This window comes from Rhineura floridana, chromosome 1 (genome assembly GCF_030035675.1).
Source record: "Rhineura floridana isolate rRhiFlo1 chromosome 1, rRhiFlo1.hap2, whole genome shotgun sequence".
NCBI classification, from domain to species: domain Eukaryota; kingdom Metazoa; phylum Chordata; class Lepidosauria; order Squamata; family Rhineuridae; genus Rhineura; species Rhineura floridana.
The window spans coordinates 180,521-200,216 of NC_084480.1; the positions used below are offsets into that span (position 1 = coordinate 180,521).

The 19,696-nt window shown below is 47.8% G+C and overlaps 1 protein-coding gene across 1 annotated transcript in view; it reads left to right on the forward strand.

Moving 5' to 3' along the window:
* CA9 (carbonic anhydrase 9) overlaps positions 1-19,428 on the forward strand; it is a 64,971-nt gene extending 45,543 nt beyond the window's left edge. The window contains exons 5-13 of the mRNA XM_061607337.1: positions 3,902-3,994; positions 4,186-4,252; positions 6,729-6,886; positions 7,095-7,265; positions 9,928-9,979; positions 17,386-17,451; positions 18,306-18,341; positions 18,928-19,021; positions 19,359-19,428. Of these exons, the coding sequence (XP_061463321.1) occupies positions 3,902-3,994; positions 4,186-4,252; positions 6,729-6,886; positions 7,095-7,265; positions 9,928-9,979; positions 17,386-17,451; positions 18,306-18,341; positions 18,928-19,021; positions 19,359-19,428 (807 nt within the window). The remainder of the gene's footprint in view (positions 1-3,901; positions 3,995-4,185; positions 4,253-6,728; positions 6,887-7,094; positions 7,266-9,927; positions 9,980-17,385; positions 17,452-18,305; positions 18,342-18,927; positions 19,022-19,358) is intronic.
* Positions 19,429-19,696: the final 268 nt, after the last annotated feature.

The window sequence follows — 19,696 nt, forward strand, 5'->3', positions numbered from 1 at the left end:
GGTCACCCTGAGCTAGGAGCCAAATCCTGGAAGAACCTATATCTTAGGAGACAGATCCTAGGAGAAGGAAGCCTATAGAAAGCTAGTTTTCAACACCACCCTAGCAGGAAAGCTTCAAGGGACACTGTAAAGAAGACTAAATTCCAGTCAGAGAGAAGGGGGAAAAGGAAACCCCACCAATACATACAGGGAGAGAGTCAGCTCAGTCTTTGCTAAAAAGGGCAGCTTTAGCCATCCTTAAACACAACCACAAGCTCTGTTTCCCTAGGTTAAAGAAAGGTCAGGCAGTTCTAGGTGGGAAAACAACAAACAAAGAAAAGTCCTTAAACAGCGCTGCCCCTCGCTAAGAAAGGAAGCCTGCCTTCCTGCCTTCAACGGAAGGAAGCCTGAGATAATCCTAAAGAGTTAAGCCCCAGCTGATAGTTGAGCCATCAGCCTCAATTAACACATCATTGGCTGGCAGCAGTAGCTGGGAGGGACCAGCCACACATATAAATTCAGAGCACCCTAGTGAGGGAGCCTGCTCCACAAGCTAGAGGGAGCCCCAGCTGACAAAGTGTCAAGGAGAGTTAAGCAGCAGAGCGAGTTTGGCAGCAGGGCGAGGAGGCCAGGGCCCCCCACTCTGCCCTTCTGTTCCCTGACCTTAACTAAACCACAGTCCCCAACCCATTAACGTAATAAACCTTAAACAAAACTATGCAGGTAAGAAGCCAGCAGGGGTGTGGGGGCTTTCCAGTGTTTTGCACTGCCTGCAGCATGTATGACTATCTGCCTGTTGGACAGAAGTCATGGGTGTGCTCTCGGTGCAATGAGCTCCTGGCTCTCCAGGAATGACTTCATTTCCTTGAGGCCAAGGTGGCTGACCTGGAAAAGCTGAGAGAGGCAGAGAGGTGTGTGGAGGAGGCCTTCAGGGACGTTATAGCTGTGTCCCACTCCAAGGATGATAGCTCCTCTGCTATCATTGAGAACGATGGTCTCGGGGAAGGAGAGCATCCACCTGAGGAAGAGGGAAACGATCCCTTAGAAGGGACCCGTTCCTTCTCGTGCTGAGGATATATCTCCAGGGGGTGGAGGGATCCTTGTAGTGGGTGATTCGATCATTAGGAACATAGACAATGGGGTGTGTGATGGGCATGCAGACTGCAAGGTGTTTTGCCTGCCTGGTGCGAAGGTTGCAGATATCACCCGTCGTTTAGATAGTTTGGTAGACAGTGCTGGGGAGGAGTCAGTGGTCGTGGTGCATGTTGGCACCAACGACATGGGGAAATGCAGCCATGAGGTCCTGGAAGCAAAATTTAGGTTGCTAGGTAGGATGCTGAAAGCCAGGACCTCCAAGGTGGCTTTCACTGAAATGCTACCGGTTCCATGCGCAGGACCAGCCAGACAGGCCCAGCTTCGCAGTCTCAATGCGTGGATGAGACGATGGTGTCGGGTGGAAGGGTTTGGATTTGTTAGGCACTGGGGAACATTTTGGGACAAGCCAGGCCTGTACAAAAGGGATGGGCTCCACTTGAACCAGAATGGAACCAGACTGCTGGCACTTAAAATTAAAAAGGTGGCAGAGCAGCTTTTAAACTGACGGAGGGGGGAAACCCGACAGGAGCTGAGGAAGGTCCGGTTCGGAATAAACCTCCCCCCTGGGGTAAAGACCAAAGAAATGATGAAATTTTAAAAGGAGTAGGCCTAGAAGTAGGCATTGTGAGAGCAGGGGCACAGGATATAAATTCAGAAGGGCAAAATTACCACAGGCCAAACCACAAGTGCCAAAGACACTTGAAGAGAGACACTGCTTACAAGTGCCTGTACGCTAATGCTAGGAGCCTCCGAACCAAGATGGGAGAACTGGAGTGCTTGGTCTTAGAGGAGAGCATCGGAAGTCAAGAGTTTTTATTGTATTATTATGTTTTTGTTGTTTGATTTTGTTTTGTCTGTCTTCTGAAAATTTGAATAAAAATTATAAAAAAAAGAAAAGAAAAGAAAACAGCCGATATCATAATGCCGTGGTATACATCTATGGTGCGGCCGCATTTGGAATACTGTGTACAGTTCTGGTCGCCTCATCTCAAAAAGGATATTATAGAGTTGGAAAAGGTTCAGAAGAGGGCAACCAGAATGATCAAGGGGATGGAGCGACTCCCTTACGAGGAAAGGTTGCAGCATTTGGGGCTTTTTAGTTTAGAGAAAAGGCGGGTCAGAGGAGACATGATAGAAGTGTATAAAATTATGCATGCCATTGAGAAAGTGGATAGAGAAAAGTTCTTCTCCCTCTCTTATAATACTAGAACTCGTGGACATTCAGAGAAGCTGAATGTTGGAAGATTCAGGACAGACAAAAGGAAGTACTTCTTTACTCAGCGCAGAGTTAAACTATGGAATTTGCTTCCACAAGATGCAGTAATGGCCACCAGCTTGGACGGCTTTAAAAGAAGATTAGACCAATTCATGGAGGACGGGGCTATCAATGGCTACTAGTCGTGATGGCTGTGCTCTGCCACCCTAGTCAGAGGCAGCATGCTTCTGAAAACCAATTGCCGGAAGCCTCAGGAGGGGAGAGTGTTCTTGCACTCGGGTCCTGCTTGCGGGCTTCCCCCAGGCACCTGGTTGGCCACTGTGAGAACAGGATGCTGGACTAGATGGGCCACTGGCCTGATCCAGCAGGCTGTTCTTATGTTCTTGTGCTTCATTTCCTTATGAGGAAAATGGAACCTCCTTACTGACCATTTTGGTGGCCGTTTTTTGCACCTTTCCCAGTTCCATGATAGCATCTTCGAGATGAGGTGATCATAAGAACATAAGAACATAAGAAGAGCCTGCTGGATCAGGCCAGTGGCCCATCTAGTCCAGCATCCTGTTCTCACAGTGGCCAACCAGGTGCCTGGGGGAAGCCCGCAAGCAGGATCCGAGTGCAAGAACACTCTCCCCTCCTGAGGCTTCCGGCAACTGGTTTTCAGAAGCATGCTGCCTCTGACTAGGGTGGCAGAGCACAGCCATCATGGCTAGTAGCCATTGATAGCCCTGTCCTCCATGAATTTGTCTAATCTTCTTTTAAAGCCGTCCAAGCTGGTGGCCATTACTGCATCTTGTGGAAGCAAATTCCATAGTTTAACTATGCACTGAGTAAAGAAGTACATCCTTTTGTCTGTCCTGAATCTTCCAACATTCAGCTTCTTTGAATGTCCACGAGTTCTAGTATTATGAGAGAGGGAGAAGAACTTTTCTCTATCCACTTTCTCAATGCCATGCATAATTTTATACACTTCTATCATGTCTCCTCTGACCCGCCTTTTCTCTAAACTAAAAAGCCCCAAATGCTGCAACCTTTCCTCGTAAGGGAGTCGCTCCATCCCCTTGATCATTCTTGATCAGAGCCCTTTTATTCATTCATATATTATCTGGAGTTAAGGGTGAGTAGTGAGGTGGCCACGTTTGTACATGATACCAAATTATTCAGGGCAGTGAAAACCAAAGCAGGTTGTGTGAAGAACTCAAAAGGATCTCTCCAAATGGGATGAAGGGGCAATTCAATGTAAGGAAATATAAAGTGATGCACACTGGAGCCCCCCCCCCCCATCATTTCACATATACACTCATGGGGTCTGAACTAGTGGTGACTGACCAGGAACGAGACCTTGGGTCGTGGTGGACAGCTTGTTGAAGATGTCAGCCCAGTGTGCAGCAGCTGTGAAAAAGGCAAACACTTCCATCTAGGGATCATTAGGAAAGGGACTTAAAATAAAACTGCTAATATCATAATGCTGTTATAGAAATCTGTGCTGTGGTCTCCTTTGGAATATTGCGTACCGTTCTGGTCACCTCACCACAGAAAGAATATTGCAGAGCTGGAAAAAGTTCAGAAGCAGCTTTGGGAGTGCTGAGCGATGCTCTTTCTGTTTGGTTCCAGATTCACGTGGTTTATTACAACTCCCACTTTGGCAGCTTCAAGGAGGCGGCAGGCGAGCCAGGAGGGTTGGCTGTGCTGGCTGCATTTCTTCAGGTGATGATGGCAGAAAGAGAGGGCAGGTGGAGGAGGGCTCAGGGGAACAGTGCTGTGTGGTCTGTACTGTACTCTCAGCCAATGAGGGGCCACTGGTGACTGCTTTGGAGAAGTCCATCTGCACCTTGTCTGCAGCTCACACAAGGCTAAACACACAAAACTCTCACAGGCTCTTTCAACTACTGTTTCAGGTTGGGTCAGAGGAAAATGAGCCATATCAACACATCCTTGAACATTTGAATGATATCCATGAGGAAGGTAAGAAAGATGATGACAAGAAGCCTCCCGCAGTTCTCTGCAGCCAAGAGGTGCATACAGGCATGCTGGGGACAAATGATGCACATCCAGTAGAGTTCTTGCTCAACTAATGTCACTTCTCATCTAGGGAGGCAATGCTTTCTGCAAGGCACTGTGATCGCAGCTGTCTCATGGGCAGTGTATATCCACAGCTGCATCTCCCTGTATTCTAGCTCATCTGGACATGGTGTTCTGGAATGTTGCTTTGCATTCTAGCTTTTGTGGAATCTCATTTTTCTTTCTTATCTCATTTTTTGATCGGTCCCTGGTAAACAATGGGAATACTGTGGACATAATATATCTCGACTTCAGCAAAGCTTTTGACAAAGTGCCCCATGATATTGTGAATAGAAAGTCAACTTAATGTGGGCTGGATAGAACAACTATCAGGTAGAGCCACAGTTGGCTCCAGAATTGTACTCAAAGATTGCTTATCAATGGTTCCTTCTCAAACTGTGGGGAGGTAATCAGTGGGATACCGTAGGGCTCGGTCCTGGGCCCAGTGCTCTTCAACATTTTTATTAATGACTTGGATGAGGAGATGCAGGGAATACTTATCAAATTTGCAGATGATACAAACTTCAGAGGGATAGCTAATACCCTGGAAGACAGAAACAATTCAAAGGGATCTTGATAGGGTGGAGCATTGGGCTGAAAACAACAGAATGAAATTTAACAGGGATAAGTGCAAAGCAGCCAGTGTGGTGTAGTAGTTAAGGTGTTGGACTACGACCCGGGAGACCAGGGTTCAAATCCCCACACAGCCATGAGCTCACTGGATGACCTTCAGCCAGTCATTGCCTCTCAGCCTCAGAGGAATGGTAACCCCCCTCTGAATACGGCTTACCATGAAAACCCTATTCATAGGGTCGCCATAAGTCGGAATTGACTTGAAGGCAGTCCATTTCCATTTTTCAAGTGCAAAGCTCTACACCTAGGAAAAATAAACCAAGTGCAGTTATAAGATGGGGGATCCTTGGCTCAGCAATACTACATGCGAGAAGGAACTTGGAATTGTTGTTGATCACAACCTGAATATGAGCCAACAGTGTGATATGACTGCAAAAAAGGTAAATACAATTATAAGCTGCATTAATAGAACTATAGTTTCCAAATCAAATGAAGTACTAGTTGCCCTCTATTTGGCACTGGTTCTGGACACCATACTTTAAGAAGGATGCAGACAAACTAGAACAGGCTCAAAGGAGGGCAATGAGAATGATCAGGGGACTGGAAACAAAGCCCTGGAAGGAGAGACTGAAAGAACTGGGCATGTTTAGCCTGGAGAAGAGAAGACTGAGGGGATATATGATAGCACTCTTCAAGTACATGAAAGGTTGTCACATAGAGGAGGACTGGGATCTCTTCTCGATCATCCCAGAGTGCAGGACATGGAATAATGGGCTCTAGTTGCAGGAAGCCAGATTTCGACTTGACATCAGGAAAAACTTCCTAACTGAGCCAGACAACAATGGAACCAATTACCTAGGGAGGTAGTGGGCTCTCTGACACTGGAGGCATTCAAGAGGCAGCTGGACAGCCATCTGTCGGGAATGCTTTGATTTGGATTCCTGCATTGAGCAGGGGGTTGGACTTGATCGCCTTATAGGCCCCTTCCAACTCTACTATTCTGTGATTCCATGAATATTGTTCTACATTGCTCTTGTACTGATGTTTTGGGGTCTCGGGTACTTTTGGGCTAGAGCAACTCCCTCATGAGAAAAGATTACAACATTTGGGGCTTGTCAGTTGAGAAAAAAATATTGGGGGGGATGTGATAAAGGTGTAAGATTATGCATGGTGTGGAGAAAAAGGGCAAAGAGGTTTTTCTTCCTCTCCAGAACTCTTCTAGAGCTTGATGGGGCCATCCAGTGAAGCTGAATGTTGAAAGATTCAGGACAGATAAAAGGAAGTCCTTCACATAGCGCATAGTTAAAACTATGGGATTTGCTCCCACAGGAGCAGAGCTTGGAAAAGTTACTTTTTTGAACTACAACTCCCATCAGCCCCAGCCAGGCTGGGGCTGATGGGAGTTGTAGTTCAAAAAAGTAACTTTTCCAAGCTCTGCACAGGAGGTACTGAAGGCCACCAACTTGGATGGCTTTAAAAGAGGATTAGACAAAGTTCATGGAGGATAAAGCTATCGATGTCGACTAGCCATCCTGGCTATGTCGTACCTCGGCTGGTGGGAATCACAAGTGGGAAGAGTTCCTATTGCGCTCAGGTCCTCCTTTTGGGCTCCCCGTAATGATCGCCTGGTTGGCCGCTGTGAGCATAGGAGGCAGGACTAAATGGCCCCCTTGGGCCTGATCCACCTGCTACCACAGGGCTCCCCTCATATTCTCCTATCATCACGTCTTTCTTTATTTTGTGCTTAGATAATGTCATCTGGATGTCTTTGCTATTAATAGCCCTCACTGAGGTTTTCCCTTCTCAGAGGAAGAATCTCTTATAGCTGGCTTTGATGTAGCCAAGTTGCTTCCTGACAGCCTCGACCGCTACTTCCGCTATAACGGCTCACTGACCACTCCACCTTGCTACCAGACGGTGAACTGGACGGTCTTTAACCAGACCATTTGGCTGTCACAAGAGCAGGTCTGTCTGGGTAAAAGAACCTCTGTGTGTGTGTGTGTGTGTGTGCGCGCGTGTGCGCCCTTGGCTTCCATAGCAGTGTGATGCCTGGGGATTCCCTGGGGTCCTCGTGGATTCTCCGTTCCCTCTGCACCAACTCTCTCTCTAGATCCTCGGGAGTGTTGCTTTTGGCCTTTGGTCCATCTGGGTGACCTGCCTCTTCCCATTACAGATCTCAGTGCTGGAGGACACCCTTTGGGGAGATGATGACAAGGCCATTCAGAGCAACTTCCGCTTGCCACAAAGTCTGCATGGCCGAGAAGTCCTGGCAAGCTTCCCAATGCTGCGCAGCCCAGAAGAAGCTCAGCCACCTGGTAAGGGAGCCAGCCCCTGGGCTCAGCTTGCAAGCCCTGCCTTGGAACCAGGAGGCTCACAACTTCATTGCTTTGGAGGAGGAACGGGGTGGCCTGTGGCCCTCCAGATGTTGCTGGATTTGCTCTCATGATTCCTGGATTTTGAGTCTTAACAACTTCTGGAGGGGCAGCAGTTCCCCCACTCCTCCCTTTAGAAGGGTCAGGTGGAGATTTTCAACGGGTCTCACTTCAGAAATCTTCCTGGCCTCGTGTTGGCATGGAACATTTGTTCCTTTTCTCTGGGTGCCGTTAGCAGGAGGCAGATTAGCAGCCATAATGATGATGAAGAACTGGATGTTCCCTTTGCTCTCTGTTCTCCTTTGCCACAGGTCTGCCCTTTTCCCTGTAACTGCTCCTGTCTTTGGAAGTGTAATTCCCTGATGTTCCCAGTGATGTTCTCTGTCTTTCTGCACTTAAATACTTATCTCTCTCTCTCTCTCAGGCTTTCACTGATGAGCCTTTTCTCTTAGCTGAGTCCCTGTCCTTTTACTTCTCTTCCTTGTTCTATTACTCTCTAAGTCTGTAAATGGGGAATGTGGATCCCTTTGATTTTGTTAGAACACCCAGCTATTTCAATAAACAATCTATATTGTAACCCAATGAAGGCTTTATTTCGGGAAAAGGAAGTAAAAAAAAAAGGAAGGCAACAAATCACACACGGAAACTTCCAAATAAAATGAAAAAGTCAATCTAACTTTGCTAGTTACAGTTTATCTGTTTGCATAAAGCCCTGAGTTTTGGAGCACGTGCAGAGTTCCCTGCAGGAAAGATGGTCTGAAAGAATGCATGGTTTGAATGGATACAAAGGACTGGGAAGATTCTCCATCATCTTAGGCCTCATCTTGAATACTGCGTCCAGTTCTGGATCCTGCACTTCAAGAAGGATGCAGAGAAACTGGAACAGGTTCAGAGGAGGGCAACGAGGATGATCAGGGAACTGGAAACAAAGCCCTCTGAGGAGAGACTGAAAGAACTGGGCATGTTTAGCCTGGAGAAGAGAAGACTGAGGGGAGATATGATAGCACTGTTCAAGTACATGAACGGTTGCCACACAGGAGAGCCAGAGTGCAGGACAGAGACTAATGGGCTCAAGTTGCAGGAAGCCAGATCTCGACTGGACATCAGGAAAACCTTCCTAACTGTCAAAGCAGAACCAATTCCCACTGGCCCATTTTGCCTACAGTGTGCTGGTGGCAGCTGTGAGACAGGAGGCCAGCCCAGCTCCACCTAATCAATGACAGTCTTGGTCTCGTTTTGGAGCCGAGGATAAATCCCTCCATCCCGAGTATTCTCAAAGGTTACCTTTTGTAAAGCCTTCTTTTGTAAGCAGCAGGCTCTACCTCTGTGGGACAGACACAGTCCTCTCCTCTCCTGTCTCTCCCTTCCTTCAGCCTTTGCCATCTTCCAGCCTCATCTTTCCCTCCCGCGAAAAGCACACGGTCCCCTCCTAAGGAGCAGGTGGAACAATCCTGTTATCAGGCAAGGCTTGTTGATCTTTCCTTACTCCCAGGGCTGTTTGCTCTGCTGCCTGCCCTCACTGAACAGCCTGCCGCGTCCAGGGAGGTCCTCCACCCCTAGACAAGGCGTGCCCCACCCACCAGCTGGGCTGCCCTGGGCACGGCTCAGTGGGCGTGTGACGGGCGGGGCTGTTCTGAGGAAGCCAGCGATAGAATTGTTTGCTTAGCAGCACCCAGGAGGCTTTTCGGCTCTGCCACCATTGCCTGGCCTGGATGTTACCCAGGGGCATCTGTTACGTTGCTGAGGAGATTCCTGATGTTACAGAGGTAGACTGAGTCTGTTTCTCTGGTGCCACTGGCTGATCACCTCTTCTGGTGCTCTGTCACCAACTCAGGGTGGGCAGCAGGATCCCCTCTCTGCTCCAGGGGGACAGAGGGCAGTCAAAGGTGATGCAGGCACCGCACTTGTTGACGTGCAGGGCAAGATCCATACCCCTGTACCATTCAGAAGGCTCCCTGAACATGGACATCCCAGTGGCATGGGAGTGAAGGAAGCGTCAACTGGGCATTGAGAGAAGATGCCAGGCGCTGCACTTGCAGCTCTGTTAAGAATCTTTAATATAATATATATGCACCCTTCAGAGTAGAGGCTGGCTCCCTGCCATCTTGTCGGGCTTTTGGGGAACCAGCTAGCTATATGGCTGTGTGGGCTGGGCTCCTCTTCCCATTGATGAGATAAATACATCCCATAAATGCAGCCAATTGTGGTTTAATAGGAGGTCACCTCCTTGGTTCTCATTAAGGGGCTCTGTGTCTCTTGCCAGGAAACACACCCACACCCTGCCCCCAGGCCAGCATCTTGCTTTCCTTGTTCTTACTCGGTCACTTGGACCTGCAGCTATTATGACCATAAGAACAGCCTTGCTGCTGGATCAGAGCCAAGGTCCATCCTGTCCTGACAGTGGCCATCTCATCTCCATTCTGGTGGCCCTCCTGGCACTGTCCCTGTTGCTGCTTGTGTGGGCGCGTGCTCAAAGTCTGTCTAGGCACAGAGTCAGTCAGACAAGAGACAACTTGATAAGCAGTGCTCTTAATTTCTTACCCTATTACAGTTGCTATCATTCCCCTCTTACACCCTCCATGCTTCCTTTCTCCCTCCCTCTCATTTTGTTGCCCCCTTTAATGCCCCCCCAAGCAGAAGTCTTTCCTCCTCAACAGCCTGGACATTCTCAGTATGAGTGATATTGGTGAGAGACACCTGGTATGGAGAGGTGAAACAAATAAGGATGTCCAGGTTGCAAACCATGATGCTTACTTGTAGGTAAGTGCCATATCGACCACAGGCTTCCTTTTGTGTAAAGGTGCATGGAATAAAGCTTCTATGGCTGCGGTCCTACACACATATCCCATTGATCTTGATGAGTCTTACTTCTGAGTAAATATGCATGGGATCACCTGCATCATGAGGGCTGGGAGCAGAAGAAACAAAACGGCAGTTACGTTTGGGAAGGAAGGAAGAAAGAAGGGGTTTCATGGGATTTTTGAGGATGACTGAGATCATATCTGCAGAGTGCTTTGAGGACAAGCCTTAAACCAGGGGGTTCTCAAGCTGTGATCTGAAGCTTCTTCATTCAGGTGGTCCATGCCATGCATGTTGATCTGTGGTCAAAGACAGGAGATGTTTTAAATGTTTAAACGTAGATTTAATGTTTATATAAACATTAAAAGTTTATATTGGTTTTTTATTGTGTTTTAATTGCGTCTTTTATTTCTTACACTGTATTTTATTGCATTACAATTTGAATTCTATGGAATACATAAAATACAATATTAAGAAATAAATAAGCAATAAAAATAAAGTCATACAGCTTCTAGCACAGTGCATTACAATTGCTACAACAGGCAGAAAAATCATGAAGTGGTCTGCCAAGGCCCTCAGCAATTTCCAGGTGATCCATGGGAAAAAAACTTGGCCTGAGGATGTGACTTTAATAGCCAAACCCAGCACCAAGGATCATGAACTCATTGCAGGGACAACAGAGGGGAAATATTGGACTACCTGGTTTGATTCATTTATGCGTAAGAGATTTGGAGGCAGGCAGGGGGTCTTTGGTGCCTGCACAGAGGCTGCCAATCATGCCAAAGGGTCAGAGCATTACTCTGAGGGCACATCAAGAGGGGGGTTCAGTTGCAGTTACCTGTCACCATTAATTCTTACCTGAAGTGTGACCTCTTGTGCTTCTACTTGAACACTGCAGCTACCCTGCCTGGAAGCACCTTAGCTGGGAACAGCATTAGACATGACTGAGCCAGGTTGGGTTGCAGAATACCTAGGGAGATAAGGCAGTGAGAGTTCAATTTCTCTCACCTGTGCGCCCCTTTTGATGTTCAAAGAGGGAGCTTCCCACTCCATACATGAATAGGACAGAGTCAAGAACAGCAGCTATGGGTGCCCCTGCTGAGGTCTAGAGTCTTAGTCATCCAATTGCCATAAAGAGAATGTGGAATGTGAGTTTCTTCTGGGGAGAATCACCACAGCCTTTCTCAACCTGATGTAGTGCAAAAGAGCTAGAGAGTAACTCCCATCTCACAGATGTAGGTGCAGTCCAAAACTGCTAGAGACACCTGGTGGGTGAAGGCTACCTTACTGCCACTGAGTATGTGAAAAGGATCATAATATTAGACTGCAGCACAAAGCTTGGGCAGGAAGCCTTTAATGGAGCAGAGCAAAGACTAGGACCATTCCTTTGCCTGCCTGCCTGCCTGTCCAGAGCTGTCAGTCCCAGGAGAGCTGTGGCAAATGATTGCCTCTCTTCCCAAGACAGCCATTGACAGGTATGGAGCTCCCTTGCTACCAATGGGGTTGTGTGTTTCGGGTTGCAGGCACACTGGTTTGTATAAGGTGGGCAACAGCAGATCTTTTTGCATTGTCCCACCCACACAAGGCTCCTGTCCACTGCTAGCCCCTTTTGTGTGTGTATTATATAGCCACGAGAGTGGCTGTATACTACAGCCAGCATGGATTTTTCGCATTCTGCAATGTTAAATTGAAAATACCCCCCATGCTATTCTGATGCTTCCCATAAGCTCATTTCAAAACAAAACCTTACAAAACTTATAGTGCTGAACTCAGAAACACTTGCTTAACAGCTCTCTAGGTTTTCATGGTGATACACAAAACACTCAGAGAGAATTGAGAGTTCAACAGTGTAAAATGAGAGAGAGAGAAATCCAGACTCCTGTTGAACTTTTTTGTCAGTGCTCTCATAGTTCGTTGAAATTAATTAAAAATCAGCCAAGTTCATAGAGGGGGTGTAATCGTCCAGGGTCTCGGAGGGGTCTTAGACCCTTTACTTTTTTGGGAGCAGGGTCCCAATGTTTCCAACATCCTACAAGCCAATCAGCATGAAAGGGGAGTGTTGGTCACTGAGAAGAGTCTTTTAATATGCTTCCTTGTCCATTCCTGCTGATTGGAGCTGATCAGAGTGAAAGGAGGTGTCAGCCACTGGGAAGACTCTTTTCAGTAGCTAACACTCCCCCCCTTTCATGCTGATTGGCTCCTATGGACATCTGCTGTTGTGGGAGAAGGCTACAACTCAGTAGCCAAAAAGTGTGTGTGTGGCTGTGACTATCATGAAGGGACTCTGCACTTCTAAATTTGCTACTACATTACTGGTTCACAAAATACCTGTAATCTTATTACTGACCTTGCCCTATACTCTGACTTTCATCTTCTGCAGTTTAAAAGTTTAAAAAATGCCTGGCTGATTTTTAATTAATTTAAGAAAATTAACATTGGGGCCAATAATAAGTGTGGGTATTCTCAGTAAGAACCAACTGTCAGTGTTCTAAGTCAGACTCACAGCTGTTTGGTTTGGCTAATCAGGGAACCACACACACACACCAGACATTTTTTCCACTTTAGACAGTCATGGCTTCCCCCAAAGAATCCTGGGAAGTGTAGTTTGTTAAGGGGCTGAGAGTTATGAGGAGGCTCCTATTCCCCTGACAGAGCTCCAGTGGCCAGTGGTTGAACAGTCAGCCCCTCTTCTGGGAATTGTAGCTCTGTGACGGGAATTGGGCGTCTCCTGACAACTCTCAGCACCCTTCACAAACTACACTTCCCAGGATTCTTTGGGGGAAGCCATGACTGTTTAAAGTGGAATAAAGGTCAGGTGTGGATGTGGCCAGGGACAGCTTTGGTTTAAATTTAGGTGAGAGACTACATGTGCCTGCTGTAGAATAAAAAGGTGGGAGAAACCCTGAAAAGCAATTATATTGATCCAAATTCTTCCAAGCTGCACAGGAAATGGATTTGACTGTGAAAGACCAACCCAAATTGTGTTTGCATTTTTACACATTTATACAATATCTCAGAGAGGAGGTCAGGTCTCCCACTCCTCTGGTGCATTCACTATAGCTGCCCAATTTCTCTGCTTTTAAAAAGTGTAATAGCACTATCTGTTGGCTATAGGTTCTTAAATCACACCTTTTTTTTGCCTATTAGTGAATTTTCCACTGAACTCTACCCCTCAGGGCTTTCAAGTGGCTGGTGGCAGTGGCAATGGCAAGGAAGAAAGACAGACCCCTTTATAGGAAAACTGGTGTGTGTGACACCAGTAAGTAACAAACCAAATCAACCTTTCTGGGGATTCAACGGTGGAAACTCCCTTGCATACCTCCAGGAGACTGTGAAGTAGCATTCAGCTATTCTGGGATATCTGGAAAATTCCTGGGATGAAATGGTTGTTGTGAAGGACCTGAGGAGACTCCCACTGGGGGTTATAAAGGATTTTTTAAAAAAATGTTGTATGCTGCCTTGAGTATTTGCAGGCATCGAAAGTATATATGACAATTAATAGTTCCCTGTGATCCTTTGCTATAGATGAGGGGGATTCCCCAGGGACCCCACATCCCTACAAGCCTTCAGGAGGAGAGCGTCTAGCCCCTGGAGAAAGTAAGACCCTCCTCACTCTGCACCTGTGTTATAGCTTTGGCTCTTGGGGGCAATCAGGTGGGCATTGGCTGGGGGGCCTTACCAGTAGCTCTGCGGCCCTTCTGCTGGGGCAGAGTCCTGTTGCACACGCACACACAGAGTGCACCCGCTCTGCTTGAGCTGCCATTCCCGGGGCAAAAGCAGAAACCACTATGAGCCATGAAGAGGCAGCAGAGGGAGCAGAGGGAGCAGCAGAGGCCCAGCTTCGCAGTCTCAATGCGTGGATGAGACAATGGTGTCGGGTGGAAGGGTTTAGATTTGTTAGGCACTGGGGAACATTTTGGGACAAGCCGGGCCTGTACAAAAGGGACGGGCTCCACTTGAACCAGAATGGAACCAGACTGCTGGCACTTAAAATTAAAAAGGTAGCAGAGCAGCTTTTAAACTGACTGAGGGGGGAAACCCGACAGGAGCTGAGGAAGGTCCGGTTCGGAATAAACCTCCCCGCTGGGATAAAAACCAAAGAAATGATGAAATTTTAAAAGGGGTAGGCCTAGAAGTAGGCATTGTGAGAGCAGGGGCACAGGATATAAATTCAGAAGAGCAAAATTACCACAGGCCTAACCACAAGTGCCAAAGACACTTGAAGAGAGACACTGCTTACAAGTGCCTGTACGCTAATGCTAGGAGCCTCCGAACCAAGATGGGAGAACTGGAGTGCTTGGTCTTAGAGGAGAGCATTGATATAGTGAGCATAACGGAGACGTGGTGGAATGGAGAAAACCAGTGGTATACGGTTATCCCTGGATATAAACTATATCGGAAGGACAGGGAAGGACGTATTGGTGGCGGAGTCGCTCTATACGTGAAAGAAGGCATTGAATCCAGCAAGCTCGAAACCCCAAAAGAGGCAGACTCCTCCACAGAATCGTTGTGGGTGGTGATACCATGCCCCAGGAGGGACTTAATACTGGGAACGATCTATCGTCCCCCAGATCAAAATGCTCAGGGAGACCTGGAGATGAGATATGAAATTGAGGAAGCAGCAAACTAGGAAATGTGGTAGTAATGGGTGACTTCAACTACCCGGACATAGATTGGCCGCATATGTGTTCCAGTCATGACAAAGAAGCAAAGTTTCTAGATATTCTAAATGACTATTCCCTAGACCAGTTGGTCATGGAACCAACCAGAGAGACGGCAACCCTGGACTTAATCCTCAGTGGGGACCGGGACCTGGTGCGAGATGTAAGTGTTGTTGAACCGATTGGGAGCAGTGACCACAGTGCTATTAAATTAAACATACATGTAAATGGCCAATTGCCAAGAAAATCCAACACGGTCACATTTGACTTCAAAAGAGGAAACTTCACAAAAATGAGGGGATTGGTAAAAAGAAAGCTGAAAAACAAAGTCCAGAGGGTCACATCACTCGAAAATGCTTGGAAGTTGTTTAAAAACACTATATTAGAAGCTCAACTGGAGTGCATACCGCAGATCAGAAAAGGTACCGCCAGGGCCAAGAAGATGACAGCATGGTTAACGAGCAAAATCAAGGAAGCTCTTAGAGGCAAAAAGTCTTCCTTCAGAAAATGGAAGTCTTGTCCGAATGAAGAAAATAAAAAAGAACACAAACTCTGGCAAAAGAAATGCAAGAAGACAATAAGGGATGCTAAAAAAGAATTTGAGGAGCACATTGCTAAGAACATAAAAACCAACAACAAAAAATTCTATAAATGCATTCAAAGCAGGAGACCATCTAGGGAGGCGATTAGACCCTTGGATGATAAGGGAGTCAAAGGTGTACTAAAGAACGATCAGGAGATTGCAGAGAAGCTAAATGAATTCTTTGCATCTGTCTTCACAGTGGAAGATATAGGGCAGATCCCTGAACCTGAACTAACATTTGCAGGAAGGGATTCTGAGGAACTGAGACAAATAGTGGTAACGAGAGAGGAAGTTCTAGGCTTAATGGACAATATAAAAACTGACAAATCACCGGGCCCGGATGGCATCCACCCGAGAGTACTCAAAGAACTCAAATGTGAAATTGCTGATCTGCTAACTAAAATATGTAACTTGTCCCTCGGGTCCTCCTCCGTGCCTGAGGACTGGAAAGTGGCAAATGTAACGCCAATCTTCAAAAAGGGATCCAGAGGGGATCCCGGAAATTACAGGCCAGTTAGCTTAACTTCTGTCCCTGGAAAACTGGTAGAAAGTATGATTAAAGCTAGATTAACTAAGCACATAGAAGAACAAGCCTTGGTGAAGCAGAGCCAGCATGGCTTCTGCAAGGGAAAGTCCTGTCTCAGTAACCTATTAGAATTCTTTGAGAGTGTCAACAAGCATATAGATAAAGGTGATCCAGTGGACATAGTGTACTTAGACTTTCAAAAAGCGTTTGACAAGGTACCTCACCAAAGGCTTCTGAGGAAGCTTAGCAGTCATGGAATAAGAGGAGAGGTCCTCTTGTGGATAAGGAATTGGTTAAGAAGCAGAAAGCAGAGAGTAGGAATAAACGGACAGTTCTCCCAATGGAGGGCTGTAGAAAGTGGAGTCCCACAAGGATCGGTATTGGGACCTGTACTTTTCAACTTGTTCATTAATGACCTAGAATTAGGAGTGAGCAGTGAAGTGGCCAAGTTTGCTGACGACACTAAATTGTTCAGGGTTGTTAAAACAAAAAGGGATTGTGAAGAGCTCCAAAAAGATCTCTCCAAACTGAGTGAATGGGCGGAAAAATGGCAAATGCAATTCAATATAAACAAGTGTAAAATTATGCATATTGGAGCAAAAAATCTGAATTTCACATATACGCTCATGGGGTCTGAACTGGCGGTGACCGACCAGGAGAGAGACCTCGGGGTTGTAGAGGACAGCACGATGAAAATGTCGACCCAGTGTGCGGCAGCTGTGAAAAAGGCAAATTCCATGCTAGCAATAATTAGGAAAGGTATTGAAAATAAAACAGCCGATATCATAATGCCGTTGTATAAATCTATGGTGCGGCCGCATTTGGAATACTGTGTACAGTTCTGGTCGCCTCATCTCAAAAAGGATATTCTAGAGTTGGAAAAGGTTCAGAAGAGGGCAACCAGAATGATCAAGGGGATGGAGCGACTCCCTTACGAGGAAAGGTTGCAGCATTTGGGGCTTTTTAGTTTAGAGAAAAGGCGGGTCAGAGGAGACATGATAGAAGTGTATAAAATTATGCATGGCATTGAGAAAGTGGATAGAGAAAAGTTCTTCTCCCTCTCTCATAATACTAGAACTCGTGGACATTCAAAGAAGCTGAATGTTGGAAGATTCAGGACAGACAAAAGGAAGTACTTCTTTACTCAGCGCATAGTTAAACTATGGAATTTGCTCCCACAAGATGCAGTAATGGCCACCAGCTTGGATGGCTTTAAAAGAAGATTAGACAAATTCATGGAGGACAGGGCTATCAATGGCTACTAGCTATGATGGCTGTGCTCTGCCACCCTAGTCAGAGGCAGCATGCTTCTGAAAACCAGTTGCCGGAAGCCTCAGGAGGGGAGAGTGTTCTTGCACTCGGGTCCTGCTTGCGGGTTTCCCCCAGGCACCTGGTTGGCCACTGTGAGAACAGGATGCTGGACTAGATGGGCCACTGGCCTGATCCAGCAGGCTCTTCTTATGTTCTTATGTTCTTATGAGCTGCTCCTGGCACAGGCCTGACTTTCTGTGGTCTTTTTGCAGACGGAGGGCATCCCTCTACCCCAGATGCTGCTGCAGGGAGAGACCCTGACCCGACCTCTGAAGAAGGTACTGCCCTTGGCTGGCGGCTCTACCGCCCCGTCCCTCTCTCCCTGCTGCTTTGCCCACACATATGCACACTCTCTCACCCATGCCTATGCCCAACCCATGCCCTCTCCCTGGGTCTTGTTGGGCTCTCCTTTCATGAAGGACTGTGGGATCCAGGGAGCTAAAGTCTGCAAATTGTGACTGAAAATTGGCCAAGGGGTGCCCACCAAACAGCTGTGAGCATTCTGGCACAGGCCTGTGTGCCACCTGAAACATGCTCCCCTGCTGCCAGCCACATCCTGCCTGCTCCTGTTCTTGGTGCGACTCTCAAATCATTCCCCTCCCTGCCTAAGAAGAGAAGGCGCCCCTTGACATTTCAGCAGCTGCCCCCAGAGTGGGCAGCAGGTCACATTTATCTCATAGTCCTTTTCAAGCTCCCTCTCCATTCACACATTGTTGTGGTGCTTGTATGAGGGCCGCTGCGAGGTCACTGGACACACATGAGAGTCCTTTGTGAGAGGGCGAGGCTGAGGCTCAATTCACCTGCCCTGTCGCGCTCTCTTCTCACCCCACACTCACTGGTTCTTAACAACAACTATTAACTGAGCCACCTTGTGTGTTTTAGGCCCGAATCACTCCATGGGTGCAGGTAAGAGCAGGACATGCATGTAAGAGAAGGACATGGGGTTGCACCTTCACCTCCCTTCTTCTGCCTGCAGCATCTATCACTGGTTAGTGGCTGGTGAGTAGCGAGAGCAGCATCAGGAGCTCCTGGATGCCCAGTTTGGAGGAGGAGGAGGCTGCAAGGGGGACACATGGAGCCTCTGCCTGACCTCCCTGCTTCCTGACTCCTCCCCTTTACATTTTGTTTGTAGGTGCCAACATGCAGGTGGGGTCCTCCCTTCACACAGGTACGTGCCCACCCTCTTGCACCCGTTTGATCTACCCACTTGTGGCTGCCTTGCTTTCCCACTGCGTGGGTCCAGACCTCTCCGAAAAGAAGACCCACTGCTCTTGCGAGGTCCACTTACCCAGCTCGTGACGCAAATGCCCAATTCTCAGCTTTGTGCAGCGTTGATTGTCTGCTGCCTTGTGTCATCATGAATCCCCCTCCCCCCTTGGAAGCAGATCTGTAGCATTTTAAAACTTGATTCCATCTTCACCCACCCTGCCAAAAAAAATATGAAGGTGACAGATGAGCTCTTATTTGCGTGAGTATACAAGTGGCTCATGGATAGCCTAGATGCTGCCCATCATGGCCAGACAGTCTCTTTCTGTCCGCTATTTCCCTGGAGGGCTTTGCTGCTCTCAGCACACACACACCCATGCATGGGCTGCAGTTCCCCTCCTTGCAAGCCCTAGCGCAGGGAGGTGGCTGGAATAGCAACCTCCTGTTCCTCCAGCCATGCCTGGTGGAGCCTCTTCTTGCTTCCCACCCAGAGGGCACCCACCGGCCACCTTCCCCAGGACAGAACTGATGCATCACTCCTTCCGCAGGGGATGTGCTGGCTGCTCTATTTGCGGCTCTGTTTGGCATCACTGTTCTCATGTTCCTCCTCTATGTCTGGAAGCACCGGAGCCAGAACCACAGGTGAGAGAGACTGCAACATGAGCCCCTGGATCTGTTCTCTGGTTCTGTCATCATCAGGGCCCTCTTCTAGTTATTGCTAAGGAGCAATGAGGTCTTTGGCCTGTATGCTCAGTCTCCCTCCGCCCTCCTACTTCTCAGGGTAGGGTCGTAACAGCTGTTCCTTTCTCTGTCTCTCTCTGGCCTCCTCCAACTGAAAGACAAATCTATAATACCAAGGACGCCAGCAGAAGCCAAGGCGGGGGGGGGGGAGGAGGACAGGGCAGGAGGGAAACCTATGGTGAAGATGTGCTCCTCTCATGCTTTAACATGCAACCTCCTCTTCCCCTTCTCCCTGTAGGCTGGATGCTCCATCAACCAAGCCCAGCATCATCTACACACCGGCCAGCACCGAGGAGAACACAGTCTAGCATTAAGCGCCAGCTTGCCTGAAGCAGCCTTCTCTCTCTGCCTCTCATAACTTCCTTCCACACCATCTGAGCACCTCCCACTTCATGCCGAAGACCTACATACACCCAGCCCGTTTTCCCACAACCTCCTTCATTGCACCTCTGCAAGGTGCTCAGGCCAAGGCTTCGCCAGCTTGAGTAGAAGCACACAAAGTGTTTGAGATCAGTGCTTGAATCTGACAGCTGCAAAGGCTGGCTACCTGATCTTGTGGAAACCAGGTGCAAAGCT